The sequence below is a fragment of the Neolamprologus brichardi genome, chromosome 12, assembly GCF_056152115.1.
Source record: "Neolamprologus brichardi isolate AB-2024 chromosome 12, ASM5615211v1, whole genome shotgun sequence".
In the NCBI taxonomy this organism is placed as follows: domain Eukaryota; kingdom Metazoa; phylum Chordata; class Actinopteri; order Cichliformes; family Cichlidae; genus Neolamprologus; species Neolamprologus brichardi.
Window position 1 is genome coordinate 22,922,885 of NC_142115.1, and position 12,576 is coordinate 22,935,460.

At 38.5% G+C, this 12,576-nt stretch overlaps 1 protein-coding gene across 4 annotated transcripts in view; it reads left to right on the forward strand.

Annotated features, from left to right (window-relative positions):
• The window catches only part of frmd3 (FERM domain containing 3), a 63,590-nt gene that overhangs the window by 15,029 nt on the left and 35,985 nt on the right, over positions 1-12,576 (forward strand). For all 4 annotated transcript variants that reach the window (XM_087849191.1, XM_087849193.1, XM_087849192.1 and 1 more), the window contains exons 2-3: positions 7,206-7,310; positions 8,868-8,910. In XM_087849191.1, coding sequence (XP_087705317.1) covers positions 7,206-7,310; positions 8,868-8,910 — 148 coding nt within the window. The remainder of the gene's footprint in view (positions 1-7,205; positions 7,311-8,867; positions 8,911-12,576) is intronic.

A 12,576-nucleotide genomic window follows, 5' to 3' on the forward strand; every position in this document is an offset into this window, starting at 1 on the left:
CACATCCCTTAACACATCCCAGCCTGATTCTTCTCGGCTTCACTACAGCACTAGACACTTTAACACCCACTCGCACAATGTACACTTTCAGATTTTCAGTTTAAAAATTGAATGATTGTTTATTTTATTTGAATTCACTTAATGTACACAATTCAGTTATTTACTGCATATAATGTGGTCTGTTGGTGAGTTACGTCCTAACAGGAAGCAACTATCATCAGTAATAGTCAATGATGTTCAATCGATGACAGGCAAACTAACAGCTGGCAACACAAAGTGGGTGATCCTGAGTTAACATTTTCTCAACTTTGAGGTGTGGAAATGCAGGTGAATGATACCATTAATTGGCATATGACAGGTTGACAGGTACATCAGAAGGTTCCCTAGGCAACCTGAACCTGGAATATTGCAGAATGATGCGTGATGACATCAGCAACATGATGACCAGAGACAACAATTAATATACGACAATAAAAATGCAGATGACTGCGATATGACAGGGTGGTAAACACATCAGAAGGTTACCTAGACTGATTCTGACAAGAAAATTTGCATCACTTTGCCACTCATGGCTGATCAGACGTTCCAGGCTCTGGTTGTCATCCTGCCCTCAAGTTGGTAGTTTCTTCAATTACTTTGAGGATGAGTAAAGTTTGAGTCTGGACCTACGCATTTTATGCCGCCATTGCTTATTTTGCCTCTTGTCACAAAAAGGCGAGGATGGGTGAGTGTCATTAACTTTCTTTAGTTGTTGGTCTCCACATTGCTGCTACTTGTTCCTTGTGTAGACACTTAAAAATGTTCATGCTGACTAGGCAAAAACATTCAAACATTCAAAAACTACAGTACTCAAATACTCAAATTAAAATAGAAGATTTGGGGGGAAAACCCTGAAAACTACGCGTTTCCACACAACTTTTCAGTTGGGCATTAATTCATGTGTTCCAAGTTCATTTCCCAAAATGTAATTAGCTTCGTAAATGAATAATAGACAGACACAATAAAAACATCTGTGTCTTAATGGGGCTTTTTGTTTTGTTTTGTTTATTTGGCCAGAATCTGGACTGGACTGGCTGTGAGGAGGTTAACCATGGTAGTGGATGGACACACACACTCGAGCACACATGTCAAAGTGCACTTTGCTTGTGCTAAACTGACTTCGCTCCACACTGAGGTTCTATTTGCAGAGTGTGTATGCATCTTTGTCTTTGAGCGGGGCTGAGAGAAGAGCACTTTGCCATCATTAGGTGAGATCATGTAGAGACAGGATGACTGGGTTAATCTTTAATGCCCAGCCTTTGGATATATAAAATATGTATTCAGGCCTTGTTGGACATGACATAGACTCTTTATATCTCTCTTCCTCTCTCACCAGTCTGTCTCTCTTTTTTATACACTCGTTCTTTTAGCTTTATGTTGGCTGCTCTCAGCCTCTCAGTATGTTTGGCCCTGTTTCACTCTGTCTGGTTTGTTTCTCTTTATTCTCGCTTGGCGTCAGTCCAACACTCTTTGCTCCACGAGCGTCTGCCCGAGAACGAGACGGAGAAAAGGTGTCGTTTGATGATCTGGCTGGAAGCAGCTCACAGCGTGGCTGTTTTTATTCCATTTCGTCTATTTTTCTCCTCCCTCCATGGATCGCTCTCTGCTTGCTCTTCAGATTTAACATCTTAGTAACACTGTTGTCAGGGATCAGCCAAAACAATCCTAAAGAGATGTGGACAGATACACATCAAAACGCATGGATGCTGATGGAGAAGTGCAGCTTAAAGAGACAGAGAGTGATTTTTTTTCTAGGTTATTTACATACAACCCACAGGTGAACATGGACACACTGACAATCACAGCTGGGACACATTTGACTAACGTTACTGGTGATATACTGGTAAACCTGGACCAGCCAGTAGGGACATGCAGCAAACAGGATTACTGACAGCCAATTGATGTTGTGGTGATATAACACAGGCCACAGGGGAAATCCACCTAAGACTGCTGTTGAAGATTTTTAATACAGTTTTGGCATCTTGTATTCGACCAAACACCCCTGCAAAATCCTCCACGTCACATATTATATAAAAAATGGTTTAATTAAACTGGACAGGTTTCACCAAGGAAAAGGTGAACATATTTGATGATGGTGTGAAAATAGTTGCATAGTGGTGTCAGCAGCTCCACTTATCTTTACGAGGATTTACAGTGAGTTACGGCTCATCATTGAACTGTCACAACTTTATTGTCTGAGTGCTGTTGTAGTGTTGTTACATGCTTGCAACAGGCCTCTTTATTGACTCAAAAATCTATAAAACAAAAATTTTGCTATATGCTCAGCACTAATCCACTTAGAATCAGACACAGTTAGCAACTAGCAGGCAAACAAATTTGAGCATTTTGTATCTCAGGACCTGGATTTATTCAAAGGATGTCAGATGTCCAGAACCACAATCTAATTTCCTTGCTGGTTGTGTCACAGATTGATCAAAATTTAATCTTAAGAGGTGGTGATGTGACTGTGATGATGGATCCAAAAACCCTGATCATTTTACAGGTCAACAGATGTTCCTCTTTATGTAACTTTGCACCGCATTTTTATTCAGTGCCCACCTTCCACATCTTAAAACAGAATTCTGCATTTTGGCTGGTTTTGCAGTAATTATCAGAGACTTTATAGAAATTATCTCGTAAGAACATAGGACCAAAACTCAAGTTCCTTTTAAACTTGTTATATTTACTTCACATATATTAGGCCTATACATGCTAAATGACATTCTGATAACATGCACAATTGATTCTTTTTTCTTTTTTTTTTTTAGATAATCTGAAAATTTCAGATTACCTCTGAGCATTGTTAACATGTCCCACAGTGTTTGTTTGTTGTGATCGGGTCACCCTAGTTTACACCCCAGCTTACCATCCAACACTGCTGTTTCACTCACTTATCCAATAGCTATAGCAATTACTTCATTCATTATCGTGTTTAAGTCTTTCTTTTTTAATCTTACCTTTAACTGTTTAATTTCACCTGGTTCATTAACAGTTTCTCTGCTAATCACATGTTTAGTAAAATAATTTAAAAGTTTTATTTATCATTTCAGGTAACAAAGCTGTTTATCCACTATATTTAGTTTGTAATTTCAACTCATAAATAACACTGTTAGCTAAGAAGCATGGACTTTAGGAAGTTAAAATACATCCTGTGCTTTTAGCAAACTGTTTTAGCCATAGCATTAGCTAATAATTATGTTTGTAGTTGTGTACTTGGTTTTAGTGTCATTTGTGTATTTTAATCATGTATGCATTAACTGTTACCTTTGAGGTAACAGTTAACTCCTCTGCCTGAAGCTGTTTAGGACCACTGAACAGGTTGAATATTAATAGGGTGAGCTAATCTTTACATGTATCCTCTGGCTAATGCAAAAGTACACTGACCTAAATAAGACTACTTCACAGGCAGCTCATGTTTCAAACCACCTGCAGATACCTGTGCAGGTATCAGACATTAACACAATCGTCTTAATGTTAAGACACAGACGATTTATGTTTTTGAACCTCTTTTTCTTAAATAGCAGTAATTTGGTACTCCCAGCACTGATAAACAATCGAGCTGATTCTCCTTTACTGTTGGTTGCACTGACCTGGAAATTCTGGCTGTTACAACAGTGTATCTTTGTGAATTGACTAAGGCTGTGTTTAATGTTTGCTTTGCTTTATTTGGTGTGTAACAAATACAGCCACGGTGTCCTGGACACATATAACTGTTGGTTTTTGAGTGGCTGCTGTGACATTTACAGCAAACATCTTATTTTCAGAGGCTGTTCTGTCAACACCTTGAGTCTAGTAGTACATATAACAGTGTGTTTGCTGAGTTGTTTACTGAGACATGCAGCATGACTCACTAAGAAATGTATTTAAAAGGTTGTCTTGGCAAAAACATTACAGCATTTACAGAATTCAACATATGAACAGGAATTAATATTTGTGTAAAACTGAGGATAGGTGAATGCAACGTCAGCAAATGAACTGATTTCACAATTTGTGGCATGATGATAATGATGCTTTGATGTACTTAAAATAAAGGCTGTAGATGCTGTGTAACTTCTAGGCATATAGTATTAGTACAAAATATTTGCATGGGCTTTGTGCCTAGAAAGAAATTAATTTTTAATTGAGAAATGTTCGGGTTTTTTTGTCTACCTACAAGCAGAAAACACATGTAATATTAAAAAAAATGACACACAATCGCCTTTAAGATTTACATTAGATCAGGAAGATTAAAGGCACAACCTTAGATTTCAGTAAAAAAAAAGAAAAGATATTTATTTGTAATGTTAGTGCACAAAGCAATTAGAAACTCCAAGCAGCTACATTACTGCACCGAAACTGATGAAGTAGTCGAGAGCTGATGGAGAAACCAGATGGAAAATGGTCCATGCTACTATTTTTTGCAGACTTTGCACTGTAGCTCCAACAATGTGGGAAAAAGAATAATAAGGAAAATCAGAGCAGGAAAAATTTGCTAAATAGTGCAAAAAAGAAAGCTCTGCTTTCTTAAAGATTAAAATCCAGTCAAATATATGGGACATCTGAGGCTCAGGGCCGTTAGTCTGACAAACAATCAGCCGTGCAAATGTGCTGAAAATGTGCTTCTGTTAAAGCCATTTAACAAAGTCAGCTGATGTCAGCCACTACACTGCATTTCACTTGCAAATCTCTGAAACTAGAAATAAAGAGCAAAGCTAATGACCTTACCTTGGCTGCTGATGAGGTGCTGTTCATACTGACCACTGCTGATGAAGCAGCCACTGGACAGAAAAGAGCACCATAAGGATATAGGATGCTCTTATAACCTTTGAAACAGATCATTCTCAATCCAGATGAACTTGTGATTTATTTTTATCATCCTTTATTTATCCAGATAAAAGCCTCATCAAGATTAAAAACTATTTTTCAAGCGAGACCTGGTCAAGCCAGAGGGAGCGGGACTTTGTTAGTGCAGCTGAATAAATTTTAGAAGTAAACGACACACAGTCGTGCTTTTTAACATGTGAGTGTGCTGCTTACTCAGTGCACAAAATGTAGCCGTCCTTAGCACATCTATCTGTGCAATCACGTGAAATATGTTAATGCATTTTTGCTTTTGTGCAATTTTTTTGCTATATTCAATAAGACTGTATAATATGTCCCTTAACTAAGAGTCTAATTCATTTAGAATTAAATGGAATTTCAATGTTTTTCACCTAAAATTCCAGCATAATTAAATTCACCTGGTAATAAAAATAATTCTAGGTAGTGCATAACTACTAGGAATTTTAAAGGAAGTGAGACACAAATTAGACTGTAAGTTATATTAGGAAGTGCTATAAAAATCCAAATTCCCAACTAAAGTTTCCTGATTAGGCGACGTGCTGACAGGCAGTTTTGTTGATGAGTCAGCTCATCATTGGTCATCAGCTCATCACTGACCCTCATTGGTCAGCTGTGGGTCTAACTGTATGTGATGACGCTGATGCTTCCCGGGTGATGAGTAAATTCCAGTCTCAAGGGCAAAGACATGATATCTGAGTGAATCAATCAGTTCTGCTAAACCGAGCACAGAATCCACCTCCTTCAGCAGGTTATAGAGCAGTTATAGGACACAGACACACACACACACACACACACACACACACACACACACACACACACACACACACACACACACACACACACACACACACAGAGCTGGGATCTTTGATGCACATAATATTAGCTTTAGTCAAGAGGTTAAAGGTGAAAATTAAATGTGTATGTAACAGGGTCATGAATCACATTGTTATAATTACACAAAATGTGTCCTAAACCCCCAAACTGTTCCTTTTATACTTGACTTTTAGGACCTCCAAGCCTGTAGTTATGTTCATTATCAGTTAGAGCCCCTCCTCATTCTTTTCTTCTTCTTCTTTGGTGCAACCCTATAAATACAGTGTACCCCTTTTGCCTCTCCCCTTTTCTACAATTCCCCTGTGGGAGAGGTGGGTGTCATTTCTTTCCCAACACTGTAAAATGCTCATATAATGCATATTTAGCCACCTGGATGTTTCTGATTGTGATTTTAGTTCAATTATTGTCATTATTAAGCCTGTTTTTTTGTTAGATGTTAGAAGTGTGTAGTATGTATGTATCATAAATGTGTTTTAGGCGCCATAAATGCTAGCATGGATATATACTTCTTGCTAGCTTGGAAGTTGTGGTGGGTTGAGCTAACCCTCTTCCCCACTGTTTGTACTTGGTCGTAGGAGCTGGAGTGGGCAAATTATTTACTTGGAGGCCTTTCTTTCTTTTACCTTTTTTTGATCAGGTATGTCGGATTTCATGTTGTTGTTTTTGTTTTATCTTATGTCAAATATGTTACGTGTAAATCCATACTTTATGTTCAATGTAAAAATAAATGCCAGCCCTTTTCTACAATTCCCCTGTGGGAGAGGAGCTGGAGTGGGCAAATTATTTACTTGGAGGCCTTTCTTTCTTTTACCTTTTTTTTGATCAGAGATCAGACACAACGCAGAATCACACCGGTTACATGTACTTGTTTTGATATGTATTTCCTTAAATGAGCTAAAAAGCATAATTTTTTAAAAACTGCTCATCCAACTGTCCCAGCTGACATTTGGTGTCAGGTGTGGTGTAATCTAGACGGTTCCCCTTCACATACATGGGGCAAGTACAATATAAAAACAACAAAAACACTGTCTATAAAATAGACAGACAAAAAGCAAATCTTTAGACTTTAGATATATCCAAAGTTATAGAGAATGCTAAGACGTAGGCAGGTCAGTACACTCAGCAGAAAAATCATACTGAGCATCTGAATGAGTAGATATTGACTAAGCAGCTGGCATTAAATGCAGGGTGCTTATTGATTACACAGTGTTAGGTCCTGCAAATAGACTGTATTTATTGGCACATTAGGAGGCCGTGTCCAGAACACCATCATAACAGATATGTCAGCAGCAAGGGACCAAAAGGGTGCTGACGTATTTCTTTCCATTAACATGTTTCACTGTGATGAAATTATGAGAGCATCAGAGGAGAATTACCCATGAGGGTTCATTGTGGGCACGATGCAGTCATACAGCATCTATCAGACTGAGCTCAGAGGTTTATGGTTTTTATCAGCATAACTCAAAAGATGGGTCACATGTCCTAAACCGATGCGCTTTATTTCTTTGCAGAGAGACACCAGAGGCCAGTTCCTGTTGGACCATGTGTGCAATCACTACAACCTGCTTGAGAAAGACTACTTTGGTATTCGATATGTAGATCCCGAGAAACAAAGGGTAACTATGATACACACACACACACACACACCTGTCCGTACACACTACACACGCATAAGCATGGTATCTGTTATCATTTTCATTACCAATTGAGACTAGTTTGCACAAAGGATCAGAAAAAGCCTGTCATTTATTCCCAGAGCCCAGATCTTTTGTTTGTCCAAGTGAAGCCAAACTGAAGTGGGGACATTAACTAGATGGGGATTTATCAAACCAAACATGCATTTTTCTTGTACAACCTAAAATAAAAGTTGGAAACACTAATAGTAAAGCATAAAGGTGTTACCAGAGTTTTCTTCTTTACCAGAGGAGTGATCACAGGACCTACACAGCCGGTCAGAGCAACACTTATATTTAGAGAAATGTATGTTTATGAAAAGTGCGCATTTTTCACTTTTTACTGAAGACTTCAGTCTATAAGTATGTGGTTAGTTTTCCAACAGCCACATCTTAGTAAAGTGGGGATTTATGCTTCTGCTAAAAGTCTGCTTCATAACCACAAAGCCCTCTGAAACACTATGCCTACGCTACCCCTACTGTTCAGGACCACTGATTGGCTACTTTTTTGTAATAGTTTTTGAATCTATCAGTGAGAGAATAACATCTATCGTCTCAGTATTAAGGATAACAATATATATCAATATAACGACTCACAAATGTCAGCAGATCCTTGGACGGAGAGTGCTATCGTAACTGACGTAGGAGAATGTGAAAGGAAGTGGAAAAACCAGACCCTGGGTGCACAAGCACAAGCATAAATGCCGGCATCGACATCTGCCACGTCGTAAGGTTTAAAAATATACCAGCAGAAGTCTAAATTAGGCCTAAGGTGCAGCATCTTTTTCTCTGTAATCTTTGAGGAGTCTCCTTCCTCTAAATCTGGCTGCTCTTTTACCCTGGCTAACAAATTCTTCTCCTCAATTTAGAAATTCCACTTATACACAGCACTCAGCTCATTACGGCAGAATCACACCTACTAACAGGAAACAGAGGCAGTGAGTCAGCACAGGCAAAGTATGAATGTTGAATATCAGTCTGGAAGCAGCTGATACATTACATTACAAGTTCAAGTGCCAAATAATAACAAGATCAGTCTCCATATTTCAAACAGCCCACACAGAGAACAGACCAGACGCTTGATTGTAGCAGAAGCTCAGCTAGACTGTTTTTTTTTCTTAATGCAAAGCGAGGAAGGAAAAATAAGGAAAAATGTGTTTTTAGACAAACTGAACATGCAATGTCATGCAGTCCAGAAACTGTAACATAATACTTTGAATTGTATGCTTTTGACAGTAAGATAGATCAAAAAGGTCAAATTTGGTTCTATTCAGGAATATAAGATCATCATGTCTCCCTAAATCTCTAAATCAGTCTCTTTAAGTAATAATGTAGTAATAATCTTATTTATGACAGTTTAAAATACCAGAGATCTACCAATGATACACATTAGATTTTCTAAGATAATTTTTGAATTAGCTCTCAATCCAGTCCTGTAGTTTCTTTAGTATAAATTTGATTATTTTAGGGTAACATTTTTGGTCTTTCTCTCTTTTTCAGCACTGGCTGGAGCCCAATAAACCCGTAGTGAGGCAGATGAAGTGTGAGTGCCCTTTCTGTTTCCTTTTCTGTGTCAGCACGTGTGTATAGAGATGCAAAGCATCATGCATGTGTCTGTGTATTTGCGAGTGTGAGTGTGTTTTCTTATGCCGTGCATTTGTCTCCAGAGGGTCACTCTGGTGTGAGGGGTCAAGCATGGCAAACAAGCCGACACCACCACAGGGACTCTAACAAGGCCATAACATCGTACACGCAACATTGTTAAAGTGACAGGATAGGAGTACAAAAAAATCTGTTTATGTTATTAATTGAAAACAGATACATTTTATTTGTTTATGTAATAATAATTAAAAAAAAACATTTAGATCATCTAGGTTTAAGAGTTTTATCACCCACCCACTTGTGACAGAGTCAGGCAATGTTGGACATGAGTTTTTCCTCTGAAGTCCCGCAGGGAGACCAATAGAGACACAATGAAGACAGACAAAGTGACAAGAGAACTGTTTCTCAGAAACACAAAACACTGCCAGAGGGACAAGTGGCCTAAAAAGGAAAAAAGTCACACGTTGCAAAGACGTTGCAGTGGAAGACAAGCTTATGAGAGTACAAAAACAAGTAAACAGCCTGCCTGCCTTATGTGCAGGCCTCATTCAAAGCTTCATAACAATCACCACAAACAGGAAAGATATTTTTACTTTCCATCTCCAGAAAAGGATGCAGATTTTATCTGATTACTTTATTTGTCTGTTTTTGTTGTCCCATTTTTGACTATTCTGTTTGGTTAACAAGTCCTTAGGATAATGTGATGTAAGACAAAATTCATTTCCTGGATGTATCCATGTAAGGTTTACCGAAATGAAATATGGAGTGACATAGGTACACGCATACAACACCTCATTAATACAAATATCTAATGAACCAATCACATAGCAGCATTTAGGCATGTAGGCATGCTCAAGACAACTTGCTGAAGTTAAAATCGAGCTCTAGCCTATTACACATAGAGACATTGAACCATCAACACTCACATTCACACCTATGGGCAATTTAGAATCACCAATTAATCAAACCCCACTAGCAGCAGTTCTCTGGGCAAAAATTCTTTGTTCATGTCAGATGCGACTAATTTGAGGTGATCGGTAACCGCTCAGTGAAACAATCTAAGCAGAAGAGCATCTCTGAGCACACAACATGTTTATCTTAGAAGCACATGGGCTACAGCAGCAGAAGATGCCTTTCCTTGACCCTTCCTACCTTCTGGAAACAGGACACTGAAGCTAAACTAAACTAAAACGACAAACTCAAAGAGAACAGGGGTTGTACCTGGTGTGGTCTGCTGCTGCTCTAGCAGAAAACCACACTGAATACTACTTCTGTCAGCTAAGATTAGGAAACTGGGGCTACAATTTGAACGAGTTCACCAAAATTGGGCAGTAGAAGATTGAAAAAATGTTGCCTGATCTGAAGGGTTTTAATTTCTGCTGCAACACTGACATGGTAGGGTAGAATCTGGAATAATAATATCTTTCATCGTTGTGAGTTTTAAATCCAGTAGTGGAACATGGATGAAAATTAATAAAATTGCATGAAAAATTAAGCATGTTTTGAAAACAGAAGAGGGTCCATCGCAGTACCCAATAAAGTGCATGGGTGTGTTTCACCCTCAAAGAGAAAACAGATTCATTTAAGGAAATGAGAAGCGATGGAGACACAAACACACCAGATTTATTTTATTTATTTTTTTACCAGGAAACTGCAGCTCTAGTTGTGTCTGGGCTTCAGTGTAGCTCAATGTTTATTGTTGTTTAGACTTGTTCCATATGATTAGGTTTCATGGCTAACCTTTCTATTTGGCTTTAGGGAAAGGTCAAGTTTTCACATTTTCAAGGTCACCAGAGTGGCATTTAATGTGTCCCTGGAGGCCACTTAATTTTACTTTTACGTTGTAATAAGAGTTTACACAAACAGCCCGAGGGGTTGGTTTCAAGCTGAGCACAGCCTCCTTTCCCCTCTTGATGTTTGCCTCTGATAGATTTGGCCAATGTTTTTTCAGTATAACTATAATAGCCTTGAGAATGTGACACATATAATCATACAATCTAAGTACCCTAAAAGAGGACACAATACAAAGGTAAATAAGAGAGTGGTCCTTGTTTTCACCTTTGTTTTCCTTCGTTTCCACTTACTCTTTCACATCTTTACATTTCTATCTTGTGTTGAAAGATTGCAGCGGCTTTCCTCCCTCTCTCCCACCCTCCTTTTCTTTCCTTGTCTCAGTCTGAAGTTCACTAACCCTTTTAATGACTGTCCTGTTCTTTCTGTCCTGTTATAAATTAATAAAAGAGCTATTAGCGAAGTATTCTGCTCCATCGGAACATGTGTGAGATGACAGAAGGGGGAGGCTGAGGATATCGGTGAAAACTGGAAGGGAGAGAGAGGGAACAAGGGGGGGAAAGTACTAAAAGGAGACAGTGATAGATAACGTAACTAAAGAAAGAAGAAAAATAGAGCGAAAAGAGGAAATTGGAGAGACGGTTTGAGATGAGAGAAGCTGACAGAGTGAAAGAAAGAAAGAAAGAAAACGAGATTAGAGGGGAGTTGTTGAATAGATCTGAGTTGCACTGACACATCAGTTCCCTGTGGCAGGATTTACTCCCAAATTAGGTTTCAATGTGTGCGTGCACTTGTGTTTTATTTCGTCTTTGTGCATCCCAGCTTACGTGCGTTGGCAAACGTCACATTTACACGGCCATGTCTTTTGCGCACAATTCACTTTCTCTAAAATGTTTTCCAAAAAAACCTCTTCGTCCCTTAAGCTTGAGAAATAATTATAAGCAGCTCAAGTTCTTTGGGAGCGGGTGGGAGGATTGGCTCTTTCAAATTGCTCAGCATGTATTATGTAGATGTGTGCTGTTTTTCATAGCTGGATAATACCGCAGAGGATCCTGCCATTAAAGGGAGAGTGGTGAGGGCACTCTGGATGATTTCTATCCCATGTGAAATGATACTTTCTTCCTCCTTGATGTTGACTTCAGAATGCCTATCAGATACTTTTGCATCTTTGTTTTAAGCGTCTCCTTTGCCTCATCCTCTTTGAAATCTCTCCATGTGCACTCAAAGTAACTCACATGTGTACGCGAGTAAACTTCACCTGTGAGAACAGCAAAGACAAAACAACTCCTTCATTTTTCTAAGATTTGTAGCTTTCTACCTCAAAATAATGAAGCACAGGTGATTCAGCTGTCATGTTGGATTTATTACTCGTGGTTTAAATGTCTTTCTGTAAACTATCCCTGCTGTTTTGTAGCTGTTAATTATATAATAACATATATTTTTTTTCATCTGCTCACTTTTTAGTCTATAATCACCCAATAAAGTTTCCATTTCATTTTTTTCATTCCCTTTTCCCAAGTTTCATTAATAGCCTTCAACACTTTGTCACTAGCAAAGGCCTGAACCCGGAGGCACATTTATGGATATGAACTTAAAAAAACCCAAACTTTCAAATATTAGCTTTCAACATTCATGTGTCAGAGAAGGCAAATTCGAGGCTACAGACCCTCTATAATGGATATGGACCCCGTGGCGTCTGTAACCATAATATTAGATTTTCTGACATAGTTCACAGGCTGCAATTTTTTCCACTCTCAAAACTGGCAAAGAGTATCCCCAAAGCAAGCAAATGTAGAAAACCACAAAATTGGATTGA